Raw genomic sequence first — 18,123 nt, forward strand, 5'->3', positions numbered from 1 at the left:
CTGAGGTTGATAGCCAAATATCAGTATCATTGATCTAATTGAGTTTTTTCTACTATATTTCTCTAACAGTGGGAGTTGACTAGTTTCTATTTACACAGTATAACAAGTACAATGCTCTTTCCAAAAAGCAATGTGTATCTGAGGAAACTTGTCATGTTTTCAGATGTTTACAAGTTGTTTTCCGGCAAATAACGTATATTTTTAACAGCAAACAGTCCTGACATCATACTTGTTGTACCTGCCCTATCTGCCCTCATTTGCTTGAAATATTGTCTGTGTTTGTCAGACTACGTCCCTACTGGTTTTTCCTGTGCCATCTGTAATCTAATTTATTATCTGTGTAACATGGTTTTACTAACTGCCTGCGTTGGACAGTACATGTCTTTCTCAGCCTATTTGTCCTGTAGTTCTCTTTCACTGATATATATATATATATATATATATATATATATATATATATATTATATATATATATATATATATATATATATATATATATATATATATATATATATGTTTTTATGTTGATGTGTTAATCATTTGGCCCGAGGGGCATTGATCTGTAGATTGAGGATAAATACAAAACATGATAGATTTGGTTATCGCATTTACAATAATGGTGATTTTAAGAAAACACATAAAAAGAAAAAATGTTAATAGGTCTGCATTTTTAATACAAGTTAAATACTTTTTTTTGTTGAAAAATATAATTATATACTTGTAATTTTTTACAGTGTAAAATGTTAAATAAGTAAAGGTTTTAAACTTTATTAATTTGTTTAGAAAGAATAAAAAAAGAAGTCAAATTGCAATCTATTTGCAAATGCATACGTTTTTTTTTTTAAAAGAAAGAAAGAAAGAAAGGGGGGAGTTTCCTGTTTTAAAATATGTATAAAATGTTAAATATTGCTCGTGCTGGAAGCTGATGAAAGCTTGCCACTAGAATGTTCTACGCATGCGCAGTGTGAAAGCGTGTTTTGGTGTCAAGCGGCGCTGCTAGGCTAGCCGGGCCAGCTAGCAATTTTGCAAGTCATGGTGGGCCATTTCAGTGAGGAAAGGCTAAATCGGACAGCACAGAGGAACTTTTAATGAAAACCAGATCCGATTCCTGCTCTTAGCTGATAGCGGCCCCGTTTGAGCATGGAGGCACAGTTGACTCGTAAGTATCAAATCGAGACGTTTTCAATTAAACTAATGCGTTTACAAAACAAGCAGCTACATGGACTGCACTGCATGTATTGGCATTGAGCTAACGTCAGCGCAGCCGTTAGATTAAATACGTGGCATTTGTGTGCGAATGAATGGGGACGTGGCGGAGTGTGTGTTGTTAAAGTTACTTTTCAAAGTAGTTGAATTGTTACGTTAGTTAGCAGCGAAGTAGCTAACGAGGCTAGCAGCACCGCACAGACTTGTCTCTCCAATCGCAATTTAGAGTTTTCCCCCAAGCCCCGCCCACGGTGTATTTCTATTGGCTGGCTTGACTGGAGTCATGTGTCGTCACCGCGTTCGAGTCCCTGCGATTGGCTAAAATAATCTGTCACTCGGCCTTTCACCACTTGTTGCCAGGGAGATTGTTTGATGCCTGTGTAGATAAATGCCAGTAGAGGTAACCTGTCACTTTTTTTTTAAGGGGTAAACAGAGATGTAAGTTGACTAGCGGATGTGGCGACACCTCGTACTACGGCTAACTAGGGCTTTTATACGTGTGTAAATGGCTGTTACCGGGCTCTCACAACACACGGTAGCCTCAGAGCTAACGTCGTAAGCGGCGGAGAGGAGGCAGAGAGGGAGGGACCGTGTCCACCACCTAGCCAGCCAGCCAGCCAGCCCCAGCGAGCTTTCTCGACTCCCTCATTCACCTTCAGCAGCAGCCCACAAGAAGTAGTTGTCCTGTCAAGGGTGGGGTGATTGCCTACTAAAGCTGTGTGTTCATCATCATCATCATCATCATCATCTCTTGTCTGCTGAATTTTCCCCAAGAATGAAAAAGGCACTGCGCGGTGCGAGCCAGCACGACATCACTTCTTCTCTAGTCTTGGGAGGATGGAGTGAGTGGCTGCAGCAGTGGGCTAGCAGCAAGTCCTGATTTCTTTTGATTTAATAATTTCATTTTTATTTGAACATGTGCTCAATGCAAAACGTAGGTAGGTAAGACTTTGTGTGTCCTGGGTGCGTGATTTCTAACGTTGTAAAGTGGTGTAGTTTGCAGTAGAGAGCAATAAAATGTCATGTCTTACTTTTTTGTCAGGAATGGGAAGATGAGCACCTAATGAAGAACAAAGCACTGAGCACAAATTGGACTCTAGCAGCAGAAGTGGAAACCCCCATCTTGGATCCTAAATGCCTTTTAAACTCACCAAATCCTGTTGAAGACCCTGCCCCCCTCACCATCTTTACCCACTTTTTATGCTCATGTATCCACCTCCATCTTCTAGTACTAGTACAGAAGTATTGATCCAAGGTAGTTGGCCCCGTTTTTGTTTTTATTTTTTACTTTCACCTTTTGTTCCTTTGTAAAGAAATGCTTTACCTGAAAAAGTACTTCACAGAGGGCCTGATTCAGTTCACCATCCTTCTGAGTCTCATTGGGGTGCGGGTGGACGTTGACACCTATCTAAGCAATCAGCTGCCCCCACTGAGAGAGATCATCCTGGGCCCTAGCTCAGCCTACACCCAGACACAGTTTCACAACCTGCGCAACACGCTGGACGGCTATGGCATCCATCCAAAGAGTGTGGACCTCGACCATTTCTTCACTACCCGACGGCTGCTGAACCAGGTGCGCCAGCTGGATCGCCTCTCCGTGCCCAGTACCGAGCTCAACACCTGGCTAGTGCATCGCGACTCTGAGACTGTGGTGTCCGCCAGCAGCCAGTCCAGCCCCAGCATCACCCTGGACAATGGGGCCGGCCTAGAGGACGTTGACAACCCTGACGCTACCCCGGCCATGAGGGGAGGAAGTGGAGCACCTGAATCCACGTACAACCTGAACGCAGCGGACAGCAGCCTGGGAGCCGTGGCCCTCGAGGGCAACCAGGAGCAGGGCAGCAGGGATGGCAATGGCAATGACGACCTCACCAAAGAGGTACTGCAACCAACACCTGGGGGGGAAAACTGTCACAACGAGAGGGGAGCACACACACATACACACACACACACCTCCTTTTGACAGTTACTCCTTGTCAACACTGTCCCACACTGGGATTTGCTCATGCTTGATCGTTCTTACATTAAAATAGACCCATTAGTGAGAATCCACGTTTTGAATCTCAACTAATCAACCATCTATTCAGAAAAAACTCCCAAGTTCTTTCTTCACTTAAACTACATAATAACAACTTGAAACTGAAATTAGGTTTATTTACAATTCGAACGTACACTAACATGTTTTAAAAAATACCAAAAGCATAAACTCCATTTATGTAACACTACTCACTGGTGTCTTTCCTGGTCCACACCCCTGGTCTTTCTATCAGTGTCAGATATTTATAGTCAAACCAGTTGAGTCACATTGACTACAGCTGTGATTCTGGTCACATTTAATGTCATCCACCAGAGTGCAACTTTGAAAAACACAGCGAACGATCACCGTCTTTAATTTACTCCCTTAAAACGCCAACTGATATTTTTACTTGTTGTACATCCACAACATTATTATTTGTTGATAGCAGCTGTTTATTATTTCTATTTGTCTTTTATATCCCCAAAACTTGCACAGAATGGCCTTATTGATGCAGAGGAGTAACGGGTCATTATTGTGCTTTAATAAACTGGGACTTCTATCCGATCATATGATAACCACCATGCCAAAGTGTGTATGTCATGGTTACATCATCTGACCATATTTCTGTTACATGATCTGCCCCCCTCCTTCTAAAATTACCCAGTCGAATGGAATAAAAAGTCAGACCGCTTATATACACGATAATCAGTATAAGTATTGGTTTAAAATCAGAAATGAGTGAATATTTTCAGCTGAATAAATGAATCAGATTTCAGCACAGTGAACGCCTGCACAATACCTGGTTATTAAAGACACTTCTCTCTACAGGGCCATTTTTCAATGGTTGCTATATGTTTTTCTAGGACATTGACTTGATTGACATCCTATGGCGACAGGACATCGACCTCGGCGCAGGGAGAGAAGTGTTCAACTACAGCAACCGACAGAAGGAGAGCGAGGAGGAGAAGCCCAGCCCACCGGAGAGCAAGGACGGGGGGAACGAGGAGCAGGAGAGCTGGAGAAATGGAGTAAATCTACAAGGGGCTCAGCCAGTGGACGGGGAGACCGGAGAGAGTATCCCAGAGCAGGTTTGTAGATTTAACACATCTTCGTATCCTCGTGTTTTTGTCCAGCGGGAGGTGGTACATTTAACTGCCCGTATGCTACATGAGAACAAAGAGGAAACCTGGGAGCTGCACACGGCTGATAGAAGATAGTTTTCTTCTCTGCTGAAAATGGGATTATATACTCATGAGGAGACGTTTCCATGCAGCTCATTTTCAGCATTTACCTAAAACTGTGCAAGCTGAGAAAAAAAAACATCACGTGTCGATGAGTTCGGTCTCAGTTATGGAAGAGAACGAAACAGTCACAGGTTGTTGGTTTTTTTTAACAAGCCAATACACAAGCTCATTTTATAACTGCGTCAAATTTATTCCAGGAATAAACACCCATCATTGAACCACTGGGCATTCAGAGTCTAGACCAGTCCAGTAATGTGTACATAAAATCCTGAACATGCAGCACATCCAGCACTGGTATCTGTGGTATTCATGGTATCTGTGTCATTGGTTATCTTTTTCCGATAAGGACACACAGAGACTCAAAAAAAACAAACTTATATTATATTTGAATGGTGACCACAGTGAGCATTAACTAGACGAGGAATATACCGATTATTCATTCAATAAACTGATATAAGATTTTTAAAAATGTGTCTTTTTAGGACAAATTGGACTTTTATTAAGACATAAAACACAAAGTACAGAGAGATTTGGCAGCGAGAGTGTCAGAGTGATGGACGCTGCCACACCTATCCTGTGTGGTTAACACAAAACCCAACGTTAGCTCATTGTCTACAGTTCATTTGTGCTGGTGTGAAAGCTGTCAATCGAACCCTGGTGCAGACTAAACAACAGCAGCAGCAGCAGAGTCTGGCACAGTTTGACAGATGATTTCTGATTTTTAGCATGAAGTTTTCCAAGAAGTCACGTTTATATGACAGCAATGGTTGAAATACCAAGGTTCCCATAAGTCTCTGCCACCGTTGCCATGGAGAAGAGAGCAGCTAGCGGTGCGAATCAGTCACAGTCTCAGTCACAGTCATCAGGACAACACAACGCCACTGTTGCAGATCTCAAACCAGAAATGATTTAGTTAGTTAGTTTTTTTTAAATCATTTTTATCTTTGACACGTAACTCTGTGATTGGATGCTTCATACCGAAATGCACCGTGGGAGTTGTAGTTCATGTCTGCGTCTAAGTTTTTAGATAAACCGGCTTGTAAACTGAACAGATTTTCTTATGTAGTTGTTTAATCTTTTGTACTGACGATTGCACCAGAAGAGTTTTGTGCTGGTCCCAGCTGTAGATGTGCTCCAACTGTGAGTAACGCAACATTGTCTCTGGGATGAAATGACTGGGACTTTTCCAGAAATACGCACCCAGGGGTTCCCAAAATAGCTCCTCTGACTTGGCGAGTCTATAAGTGTTGTGTAGCCTATATTTATATATATATATGCATTAAGATCAGCACATCGTCACATGAGAACTGGGAATTTTCCTGATAAATCAGAAAGTGAAAATGAGCCTGCACCACCTACTGCACTGTAGCTGCTCTCCTGTATAAAGTCAGTCACACACAATATATGTCATCCCTTGATGTTATCCTACAAATGCCCTCTTTTTTTGGCACTATCACAATACACAAAGTCCAGTGGCACTGCTCACTAATAACGCTCATAATCAAGCTATTTGTCCGTCAGCTCTTTTTTTGACACCGGAGAGAATAAATACATCCAAAGCCAACTGTAACACACAGTAAAGGGCAGCGTAATCTCCCCACGTGGGCTCATGTTGCACAGCTGATGATGTTGGACAGTCCCCAGAAATGTCATCTGTCAATCCCCACCCCCTCCTCCACCCCCGTGGAGGAGGGGGTGTCCCACATGGAAAAACGATGTGTTTTAGTGTAACTCATCAACTTCTTGAGAGTTTATTTTGAATATCCTGTATTTAATTCTGTTTCCAGAGTCCCTGTGTTTCTGAAAGGTTAATTATGTATATATAATGTGTTGTTATAATGTGTGTTACTGTTTTTGTATGTGCAGGTTTCCCTTTTTATTAGGTTGTATTTAAAAAAAAGAAAAAAAAGAGGTCCAGTCAGTCCATACGACTTCATGCTGCTTGGTTCCTTTGCAGAGAGCAAAGTCAGAGCAAACATGAACCAGACGTGATTTAAAACAGAACCTAAACAGAATCAGAGCTTTCTGTAAAACTAATGCACCACCTCTCTGTCGTTATGCAGCTCCCAGGTCTCGGTTCTCAGACTTCACTGTCGCTACAAGAATGTTTGAGGCTGTTGGAGGCCACTTTCCCTTTTGGTGAAGAATCTGAGGTAAGAGCATACTATTTGTTTACAATTAACTGATGTAGAAAAACAATTTTTTGTATCTTTATCAATGTATATGTGTTTTCAATCAGTTTCCAGCCCCGGTCGTCACCCCAGAAATAGCAGTTTCCAATGAAGACGCTCCTTCCACATCTCAGGGCCTCCCTCTGGCACCACCGCTGCCCACAGCAGAGCCTCAGTTAGACCTGGAGCAGCAGTGGCAGGACATTATGGCCATCATGGAGCTACAAGTATGTCACTCATTTTATAATTCACCATCTTTAATAAATCTTCAGATGTATTTGCTCACCCTGATGATGCCATTTAGTATTTGAGATGTAGAAACTGACCAAAGTGGATCCAAAACAAAGGCGTTAGTGTCTTAAGAAAATAATAAAAATCCCTATTTAAAGCTATGGTCGACGTTGAGAACGATTGATCATTATTATTGACGTCATTTAGATGGTGGTTATGGCCCAAAAGTACGACCTGCTCAATGTGAAGAGCAAAAGGAATTAAAAAAATCTAATCTCTCTAGCGGCTGCAGAAAAGAAATTGACCAATCACAGCCATATGGTCAGTATGGCTGTGATTGATCACTCTCTCTCGCTCGTACCCTCAATTCAATCCCCTCGCTCAATTTTGACACTCTCCTACTCCTCGTCCCGCCTCGTGCCGACCATCTTCCGCATTTGAAACTACGAGCGGTTTGCATTAAGGCCCTGAGCAATTCAGCCATAGACGTAGAGTATATACATTGAATGCATGAATTCAGCGGCCTCTGCTTGCCCCAACAGCAAAGGCCGAAAGAAAGTGCAGGTCTGCCACCGAAAAGGCAGAGATGAAGAGGAGATGCGACAAAACTAAAGTAAACATCGGGTCATTGTTTGACCGATGGAGAAATTATGAGCCTGAGAAGCGATGCTGATACAGAATCTTTCATTTTTTTATTGTGGAAGTTGTGACTTGTGTCGTTAGGATGCTCAGAGGGGAGGGATGTCTGTGTCTTTCACGACGCCGACCATAGCTTTAACTTCCAAATTCCAAATAAAATCTGGAAGTATGAAAGAAAATAAATAGAATCAGAGTCAAATTCAGATATATGCTTAAAAAAATATGCTTTTATTTTATTTTGAACTATATATGGAGCGTTCCGTTAACAAAATCTTCCTGTCCGAAGGCAATGGAAGTGAACAACACTTCGCCCCAGAGCAACTCCAGCAGCGTTAGCGGCACAAGTGCGACGACCGAGTCGAACACAGCGGGAACCTTTGGACTTTCTACTCGCTCAACACCGATAAACCAGGATGTCAGCCTCCACCAGGCCTCCCTCCCCAGCTGCAGCCAAGACTTCCCCCAGATTTTCAGCCCCCAGTTGGACTCTGTCAGCGTCACCCCGAGGCCCACCATGCTCAGACTTTCCTCCAGCAACTCCTCCAACATCAACTCCACGTTTGGAGCCACCAACCTGACCGGGATCTTTCTCCCGCCTCACATCAACAGCTCCAGCACCAACATCACATCCACGCCGATCCTGCCAGATCCCTTCAGCACCCTGCTGGAGGAGTCCATGCTGGATGAGATCAGCCTGCTGGACCTGGCCATGGAGGAGGGCTTCAGCCAGGCCCAGGCCTCGCAGCTGGAGGACGAGCTCGACTCCGATTCCGGCCTTTCCTTGGACTCCAGCCACAGCCCGGCCTCGCCGAGCAGCTCCGAGACGTCCTGCTCCTCCGCGGCCTCTTCCTCCTCGACGTCCGCCACCTTCTCGGAGGAAGGAGCGGTGGGATACAGCACCGACTCGGAGGTGGCCACGGTGGAGCCGGAGGAAGGCGCCGTCGGGGGTTACCAGCCCGGATACAGCAAGCTCTGCCGCATGAGCTATCAGGACCCCTCGCAGTTCCACAGCCTCCCGCAGCTCGACAGCATCAGCCACAATCACACGTACAACCTGCCGCTCTCCTCCCCGTTCACCGAGCACCCGGAGCTCCCCCTTTCAACCGGGAAGAAAACTCTCCGCGACAAACCGAGCTCTAAGCTTCAGCCCGCTCAGGACTTGCTCGACAAGCACTCCAGTCGCGACGAGCGCCGCGCCCGGGCCATGAAAATCCCCTTCTCCAACGAAAAGATCATCAACCTGCCCGTGGAGGAGTTCAACGAGCTCCTCGCCAAGCACCACCTGAGCGAAGGCCAGCTGGCCCTCATCCGCGACATCCGCCGGCGCGGCAAGAACAAGATGGCGGCGCAGAACTGCCGCAAGCGCAAGCTGGACACCATCATCAACCTGGAGCAGGGCGTCCAAGACCTGAGGCGCGACAAGGCCCGGCTGCTGAAGGAGAAGATGGAGTTCATCCGCTCCATCCGGCAGATGAAGCAGAAAATGCAGAGTCTGTACCAAGAGGTGTTCACTCAGCTACGGGACGAGGAGGGCCGGCCCTATCCTCCCAACGAGTACTCGCTCCAGTACAGCGCCGACGGCAGCGTGCTCATCATGCCCCGTGGCATGACGACTGCCGAGCAGAGCCGGAAGCCCGAGAAAAAACAGAAGGACAAAAAGAAGTGAGGGGGGGGAAACGAACTGCTGTTTATTCTGTCACTTTGCTAAAATCAATAAGAAAGATTTCTGCAGATGCAAGAGAAATGTCCTTTTTTCCTTTAAGAAGATTCTGGTGAGTAGAAAAATGGCATTGTTGACTACTCTTCCTGCATTAGTTTCTCCCTTTTCATTCTTTTCCTACACGTTTTTTCCCGGAAAAACTTCGAAGCAGAAGTAGCTCTCTTCGTTTGAGTACTGATATTTCATTATTTAGACGGGGGGAGAACAATAAGTGAGAAGGAGGAGAGGGATATAAAAGGACATAATAATGAGCTATTAGAAGAATTTTAGCTGCTCTTGATCCTTTTGCACCAAACCACTGAGGATGGAGATTTGTAGGGTTAAAAAAAAAAAAAGAAGGGACTGGTACCGAGACGAGCGGGAGGACAAGAACACTGTCGTCGAGGACGGTTGGATTACTATGCACTGAAGGTTGTAAAGGACTATCAGATCACATCCCACCCTGGAGACTTTTAGTGATTTTCATAGTCACTGAAGCTTTTAAGTTGCAAATCTTCAGGCAAAAAAAAAAAGAAAGGAAACGGCGTCGATGGTTGTGAGAGTTTTTAGATACCAAAGGCTAAAAGGAAGTTCCATCGTTTTTTTTTTAAAAGGATGCCATTAACAACACCGTTACTAACCAAAGGTTGTGTATGGTGCACCTCGCTCGACCTGAATACATCTTAAATGCTCAGACACTGCACTCTGATTCTGTAAGGTTTGTTGTGTCACAAAGTCCAGGTTTTTCGAGGCAGTTTGTGAGCGGCATCTTAAGTTCAGAAGGCCCCCCCCCCCGCCCCCGCCCCCCCTCAACGAGGAGATTGGGTTTGATGAAGGTGGAGGAGGATGTTGTTGGCGCGAGAGAACGAAGTCAGAGGCTGTTGTGTTTCCCGGGTCTAAAGAGAGGCCTGGAGGTGAAGTCCTGCAAAAAGGAGTTAGGAGTAGGAGGAGATGGAGGTTTTTTAGGGAGGAGGCACACTGCATTGCAAAATGTATCAGCTTCCTTATAAATTATACATAGCACTGTAATTTGTCTTTAAAAGGCTTGGCTATATGCATTTTGCCGTGTCTGTCGCTATTCCTTCGCTGCAGGTTTAAATACGGGAGCTGCGTTAAGGAGAGGCTCTTATTAACTGTTCATAATCTGTAGTATAAGCAAGGTTATAGGTCTAGCCACATCAGCTTTACATTAAAAAGTCTACACCCTTATTTGTTGATTTTTTTTTTTATATTATTATTTTTTAATTTTTTAAATTTCTGAAAGCCTTGAATCACAAGAGAGTTTCAAGAAATTGTGATGAGCCGGGAGCTCCAGAGAGAGAGAGAAAGACAGAGTACTGTACCGATCACCACCGACTCCAGGCTGCCGCAGATCAAAGCTATGGATTATCTGTTGGTTTTTCCTTTTTCCTCTCGGATGCCCCGTTTGAAGCATTAACTTGAAACAGGCTCAGTCGTCGTCGCTGTGGCGTAGGAGCGACATCCCTTTTAAGTAACTTATTTGCCAACGCTACCCAATTTAAAGCCACTTGGGGCGATTTTTCTAACTGCTGTAAAAGCCAAGTTGTTTGGCTTCAATTATTAACGCGTCCTATGTTGGTTTCTTTTTTTTTGTTTTGTTTGTTTAAAAAAAAAAAAAAAGTTTTTGTGTTGATAACAAAGTGAGCCGGGTTGTTACACAAGATAACGAGTTACTTGGGATGTGTGTTGCTGATGGTGTGCGTTGTGGCCACTTTGAATTTGAATGCCTTTATTTCACAAATCTCATTATCTTCACTTTAAAGAGGTTTTTTGAGAACTCGGAAGAAAAAACCTGTTCTCAAAGTAGAAGTGCTATTACTTGTCTATTTGAATGAAGTTTGTCAGTACATGTGTTACATCACCCTCTGTAAAGAAAAAAAAACGTTTAAGATAAAAAAAAAAATATTAAAAAATCAAAATAGGTCAGTTGTTGCAGCTGAGATAGCAGTTAGGCTAGAATATTTACAAGAGGCTGAACAGAACTCGCAACATTATGATGTCCAAAAAAACTTGTTTTTGAAAGGAGAAATGTCCTCATTACATGTGATATTCAGGCATGAAACTCTGGTTAACATTCACTTCAGTGTAACCCAGTGCAACACCAACTATTTAGTACTGCTACTACTTAGTGCACTTTTTTTTCTTTGTCTGTCTTGTTATGTAAATATTTTCATGTTTTGTGTTTGTCATGATTTATGAAGTTTGTCAAATGTCTCCATAACAGTCTTCACCCCACCTCCCCCCCTCCCTCTGCTTTGAGTTTGGATGTAGTTCCCTGTTTTGAGATATTTGCTGGCAATCAAGAATTGTTTTTATTGATTAATAAAGTGTTTTTATTTTCACCTGTGACTCTTGTGTTCTGGTTGTTGTAAATGGTTTGTGTCGCGCCGTACGATGGGACTTTGTTGGTTAATGTTGGGCGGCGTTTTCAGATGATTTAAAAAAAAAAAAAAAAAAAAGCCTCAGGTTGATGAGTATCCAAAGCTGGGTAATAGAGCTGCAACAATTAGTCAATTATTGGTTAACTGATTGACAAAGTAGGAAAAAGGTTCTCAAATGTGCTGTATTGGAGTAAATTAAGTGTCTTGAACCATTTTCTAATGGTCAATAGACAAGTAATCCCCAGCTGCAGCCATGGGAGTGATATTCATGTTATATTGAAGAGTGACACACCAGCATGAAACGGCACGGTAACAAAAAAAGTTGTTTATTTTCCAAAACTGACAAGCAAGACATGACGATAATGAAAAACACTACAAAGATTACCAGTGACCAAATTAATCACTGAAAAAGACTTTGTGGTTGAACACCAAACAAACCCCTACGGAAAACGGCTAAATTCTTCTTTTTTTTTTTTTTGCTCTCAAAAGCACTGATGCAAGTTTGGGGAGATGGCACACTACCGAAAATAAAAAATATCACCTCACTGGCACGATGTCATGGCAACATGACTGAGGAGTCAGGTGACTCTTCAAAAAACTTGAATGGATACTGGAAAGTAACACTGATTTACAGGTGAAATCGACAAGGTTTTTGTCAAGCAAACCTGAAGCATATATACATTTAGATTATATCCAGATAAAAGTAGAGTCAAATGAGTGGATACTTCACCAAAAGACAAATGGGAGTCCAATGGTGTCTTGCTTGTCTCTTCCCCCTCGGCCCCTCCAAACCCCCTGTTTGAAAGTTTCAAAACTACAATTTTCTTTCTTCGCCCCAACCTTTCGTCCTCCCCGTTAGTTCTTTTCGTCTTTTTTCTCGTCCTCGGTGGGATACGAGTGCCAAGTGAGTCTCTCTTCGTAGAAAGAGATCACCACCTGCGGACACTTGACGTTGGCCTCCTTCGCCGGCACCAGGTCAGCTTCATCAGAGTTTTTCCTGGACAACAAACATCAACAACAAGAAAAACAACAACAGAAAAGGAAAAAAAAAAGACACGACACAGATGTGTTTAATGATGCATCTATCCTCCTAAAAACAGCTGGACTGATGTTGTTGGTGCGAGCAGTTAACCGTGCAGCACACGAACCATTTCATGAGGAACATGAGTTCTCCCGTGGAATCTGTGGCGCCAATAATCCTCTCTGGATCCAGGCCTCGAGCAAAGCCCCTTAGCTTCTCTGTCTGAGGATCAAAGAGCAAAACACAACTGCAGTCAATCGCAAAAACATCTTTATTTTTTATTTTTTTGCATAAATACAAAAGAACCTCATGTATGTATGGTCGTGGTTGCTGCATTTTCATGGCTGGGATCTGCAGAGAAAATAATTTGGGAACAAATGGAGGTTGGAGGATGTTTGTGGAAATCTATGAGATCCAAATGCTGATGAACAAACAGGAATGTGTATTTTCGTCTTTTCTTTTTTTTTTTTGCATCTGTTTAAAGTTGATTCCAAATGTGGACTTTTTGGAAAGCGGCCACTGGCAGACTTCAGCCATAAGAGTTTAATCCGACGTCTTCCTGCCTTTAATTTATATGCAGTTTTTATTTTCTAAATGCCAAAGCCAATGTTCTCAAAAAGATAAATGATAACATGTTTTATTCATCTGTTTTCATCCGTCATCGTAAGCTGCAAACTGTCTGAGTTGAGCGTTTTTTATTTATTTAATGCGTCTATTTGTGAAATTATTTTAATTGTTGATAAACACCTGCTGCTTATTCTCTCATTGGTTTGTCATTAAAATGTTGGAAATTGCTAGAAATGCCTGATGTAATGTCTCACAAAACCAAAGTGCTGTTTTGAAATCTCCAAAGACAAAAAAAAAAGACTTTCAGTTTTATATCAGATATGAGAAGTTTGGTCCAGTAGATGTTTGACTTTTTTACTTTAAAGTTTGTAGTTATATTACATTTTACTGTTAATTCTGTTGTTGTCTTGTGTTGTCGCTAACATCAGTAATGTCAATTAACTGTGTGTGATTCATTCATTGAAGTCTGGACCTCAAGCCAGTCCACTTGAGCCCTCTTGTGGGCTCGATGAACTGTGGATCTGGAAAGCCCTCGGCGTTCACAAACCTCTATGGACGCCAGACGGTGTGAGTGTGTGTGTGTGTGTGTGTGTGACATTTGGATTCAACTTGAGAGTTTCCTGTGAATGGGTTGAGTGACCAAACAGAGGGGGGGGGGGGGTCTTATCGCAGGCTCTGGCCACCTGAACTTCTGCCCTGTCTTGAGAAACTGTGGTCAGTGCTGTGGGAACCGCAGGAGCTGCTGGATGATATGAAGTTGTCCTGAACCACAATACAACAAACATCTGACACCTGCTGCTGCTCCTCTTCTCACCGAGGCCTTATCATCATTTTTATATAAAATGTCACAGTCATGTTGTGTAGATGGAGAGTTTTTTTTTTTTAATGTTTTTCTTTTTTTTTTCATGAGTTGATGACACCAGAGCGAAGCAAAGAAAAACTAAACAAAAATGAACTGTGCAAATTTTTATTAGACATTATAACATATTACACTTAATGGTACACGTAAAAACTTGACGGGGCTATTTAATCAGATTCACAGTGGTGTCAAAACATTAAACTACACAGGCTACTGACTAGTTAGTTACGTCCCAGCACGGGCGTAAAACATTAATGCATGGTGGTAGGTAGGTAGTCGTGGTGTGTTCAAAAGTAATTAATAAGCATTAATGTCTGTGCTGGTTATTGGAGCTTTGCAGATGAGGTTTGCGACCCTTAGTTTGTGCCACAGGTTTAAAATCTTAGCACAAAATCTTCTCATAAATATTTAAAAAACACTTGATTTAGCACAATTTCATGACACCACTTTTGGAAATTAATATCACCATGTTTTCAACCTGTGCATTTTTATTTTTTTTTAGACACAATGTTTTAGGTGTAAGGGAAATACTAAACATGGGAGCAACCATTGGCTTGGACGACAAAAAAAAAGAGATGAAAAACAAACATTGATGGACTCGAACAAAAACAAAGAGTTGGGACTTACGTCATCTTTTTTCTTCTTTGATTTACTGTCGTCTCCTTCTGCTTCTCCGGCCGCCTTTCTCTTCCCATCGTGCGCTGATTTTTGGGACTGCAGAAATTCTGCAATCAAATCTGGACAGTCCAAGTTATCCTCAGGCTCCCACGTGTTGTCTTCTCTAGAGAAAAAACACAGTATTTACATATTTAACTCAACTGTTTAATATAAATATACAGATATTTCCTATCTATTTTTGTTGTAATAATGCAATCTCTGATTTAGACAATTGGATAAACAGTATGATGTGACGTAGGTCAAGCACTCACTCAGAGAAGCCCTTCCACTTGAGAAGATACTCTACTCTCCCTTTCACCACTCGCCGGTTCAGGACCTTTTCCACCACGTATTCTTCCTCCTCCTCCTCTTCCTCCGCCGCCGCAACATCATCAGCCTTCTTTTCCTTCTTCTCAGGCGTTGTTGTCATTTTAGTCTCTGATGGGGTGAGAGACAGAAGCGGCGATGAGCAGATTACTCGTTGGTCGACGAGTTTTCACGGATGCTGCTGAGCCTCGAAAGTGAAAGCTCTGTCTGCCTGCAGGTGTTAAGACTCAGTGGCAGATGTTTTTTTTTAAAGACGTTCACAAATGAATGGGAGACACTTCTGCTGGGTTCAACTTTGCAAATGGATGACAAAACATTTATAGTGCCAGCTTTTGTTGACATACACGGCTTTGTCCATTCCTTGGCTCTTTCGACACACACCTTTACCCCACAAGGACAAGTGATAACAGAGAAATTTATGTTAGGAAAATAATGATATATAAAACCTTCCGTAACAGTGGGGGGGCCATCGTTAGAGGGTTCTGTAGTCAGGCTCATACTCATCAGGTAGACCTGGGGACCAGCAGGTTCCTGGTCAACGTCAAGATTGTTGCATGATGGAAGAAGCAAGCGGGAATCAATGTGGTAGAGAGGAAGAAAACAGCGTTGGAGAATGGGATTCATTGAAAAGATACAAGGGTGACAACGTGAGGCAATGCAGATTACCAGCAGCAATCCATGTGTCATACATACAGTATATATGTATGCAGGTTTTCACTTATTATCAATTATATTTTCCAATTATCAATTAGATGTTTTTAAAACATGTAAAATGGTGTCACTATGGTCCAAATAATCCAAAATATTGAATATTGGCAAATTAAGACTTGATATTTAACACAATTTTGCTTGAAAATGAGCAGACACTGATTTTATTTTCATCTCATTGACTAATTGATTAATCAGCTGATCATTTCACCTTTAATGCCGTCTCAATTATGGGTTTCTATCAGTTTTTCATTCATAAGACTGCTTATTATTCTGCATTGCCTGGAGTTACCCATGTACCTTCTTTTGACATGGTGTAAACTCTGTAATCTCTGCATGGGGGGGTTGGAGGGGAGGAGTTACAAGTGTTTTATAGCTGGAGACAGAAAAAAACAAACAAAACATGAACCTATGACCACCTAAAATCACAGATCAATATCGACAAGGTATTTACACAGGCCAGGGTGGATAAGTCTCAGGGTTTACAGCTGATAACAACACTGTGCTGCTGCTGCTGTGTTTATGGCCGCTGTGGTCTGTCACAGCATCAACAAGAGGTTTGCAACACCTGGTTCAGAGCTAATAATAATAATAATAATACACATACGTAACACTGTCGTGGTGTAGATGATGAATGATTGAATAAAAAAAAAAGAAAACACGCGTGTATTGTCAATGCAAAAGGGGGAGGGGGAGGGTTTGTTTGGTTGCTGCTAACGTTAGCTAGCCATAATAAAGATATAAAAAAAAAAGAAAAGGAGAAAAACACAGCGCTCGACAAAGCCTCGAAGGTAAAAGCACAGTTTGCAGCTAGCTGGTGTCTCCTCCATATTGCTTTCTCGTTAGCAACTAATGTAACATATTCTGGGATGTCTGTCGGACGCACACTGGATGGGAAACGTGTCTCTTCGCTAACATAGAAACCACCACCACCATTGAAAAATATGCACATTTAAACGAGCTATAACATTTTGGTTTCGTGCAACAAATCAATCAAACACACGTTAGAGAGAAGAGAAGAGAAGAGAAGACCCTCACGGTACTTGATGTTTTTTTTTTTGAAGGAGGAGGAGGAGGAGGAGGAGGGGAAAGACAAAAATTAAACTCACCTTACAATGACTTATATTATAACAGAACCGGGGTCTAAAAGTTTCCACCCGAACCGAAATAAATCAACAAGACAGCGGCGGCGGCGGGCTTTGTCCCCGCAGTTGTTCGGTAATAACGTCGCGGTTTGTGTTGAAAATGTGTCGTTTCCGCCCCTTCGTCTGGTTCGAGGAGGGAGGGGGGAAAAAAGAAGCAGCGAGTGGCGGTCGGACTGGATCAACGGAGCGGACTCTCTGCATAAAAGATACAGGATAGGAAGAAAAACTGATTTATTTTAATGAAATAATCATTTATATAGATATATATATATACAGCTCTGGAAAAAATAAATTAAAGAGACCACTCCAAAATGTTCTTACAGGGATAGTTCACCCAAAATTCAAGTTCATATTCATTTTAAAACAACACAACACTACTTTTTAAACTCAAAATTGGTGGAATAATCCCAATTTTTAATCGCAGCAGTGTTTTTTATTTATTTATTTATAATTTTTCTTCCTCATTAAATATGATTTGGTTCAGGTGATCAGCTGTAGGTGTGCTTGTGTTGGAGTTCAATCGATGGCTGCCATACATGTAGAGAAGCTGATTTATTGAAGGGATAGTTCACCCAAAATTCAAATTTCACTCATATGTACTCATCCTCATGTGGACTAAGAGCTGTGAGAATTTTCAGAGTCCTCCGTGCCTTCTCTGAGTTACGGGGCAGTATTTGTCCATATAATGGTTGTGAATGGATACCACTTTTCTTCGTCCAAAAAGACACACCAAAAAACATCCAAATACCTCCATACTGCTTGTCTGTAATGTCCCTCTTGTATTGAAGCCCAGACATGAGAAATTGTTCAGAAAAAAATTAAATAAGGGACTGTTCGTTATTTATCATCAGTGCCACCGGAGGGATTCACAGGACTTTTTTTTTTTTTTACATGACCCCCCTGTCGGAGTCAGTAAATTTTAACATGACCCTGCATTAAGCCTTATCAAAAGATACATGACCCCCCCCCCCCAGCCATCGACACGTGACATCGCATCACGTAGCGCGTGACACTACATTATTTCATTTTGACAACCATGTGTGCAACACCTTCTCATCAATCCATGCCATTTATCAGCTGTTATTAAAACCCAACTCATCAATAACAAAATCGCGATTTTGGACCAGCTCACATTACACAACAAGCCATTAACAATTAATCCACACTCAAACCGAAGCAACAATAATGTGAACCGTACTCAACAACAACGTATTATTACAAGGTTTACGA

At 42.3% G+C, this 18,123-nt stretch overlaps 2 protein-coding genes across 6 annotated transcripts; one reads left to right on the forward strand and one right to left on the reverse strand.

Moving 5' to 3' along the window:
* The first annotated feature begins 961 nt into the window (after positions 1-961).
* On the forward strand, positions 962-11,570 carry nfe2l1b (nfe2 like bZIP transcription factor 1b). 4 transcript variants are annotated; one of them, XM_085762442.1, is made up of 6 exons: positions 962-1,159; positions 2,249-3,085; positions 4,087-4,311; positions 6,531-6,620; positions 6,707-6,865; positions 7,795-11,570. In XM_085762442.1, exons 2-6 carry the CDS (start codon positions 2,522-2,524, stop codon positions 9,172-9,174), a joined length of 2,418 nt encoding a protein of 805 aa, XP_085618568.1. In that variant the 5' UTR covers positions 962-1,159; positions 2,249-2,521; the 3' UTR covers positions 9,175-11,570. The 4 variants fall into 4 exon arrangements, with proteins under 4 accessions (XP_085618568.1, XP_085618570.1, XP_085618569.1 ...); XM_085762444.1 differs by having other exon boundaries at positions 4,120-4,311; XM_085762443.1 differs by lacking the exon at positions 962-1,159 and adding an exon at positions 1,555-2,144.
* Positions 11,571-11,922: 352 nt separating this feature from the next.
* cbx1b (chromobox homolog 1b (HP1 beta homolog Drosophila)) lies at positions 11,923-16,986 on the reverse strand. 2 transcript variants are annotated; one of them, XM_085762448.1, is made up of 6 exons: positions 16,858-16,986; positions 15,487-15,571; positions 14,986-15,151; positions 14,684-14,837; positions 12,758-12,852; positions 11,923-12,606 (listed from the first exon to the last, which is right to left on the reverse strand). In XM_085762448.1, exons 2-6 carry the CDS (start codon positions 15,542-15,544, stop codon positions 12,465-12,467), a joined length of 615 nt encoding a protein of 204 aa, XP_085618574.1. In that variant the 5' UTR covers positions 15,545-15,571; positions 16,858-16,986; the 3' UTR covers positions 11,923-12,464. The 2 variants fall into 2 exon arrangements, with proteins under 2 accessions (XP_085618574.1, XP_085618575.1); XM_085762449.1 differs by lacking the exon at positions 15,487-15,571.
* Positions 16,987-18,123: the final 1,137 nt, after the last annotated feature.

This window comes from Trachurus japonicus, chromosome 19 (genome assembly GCF_045865225.1).
Source record: "Trachurus japonicus isolate A0001 chromosome 19, Traja_1.0".
In the NCBI taxonomy this organism is placed as follows: Eukaryota; Metazoa; Chordata; class Actinopteri; order Carangiformes; family Carangidae; genus Trachurus; species Trachurus japonicus.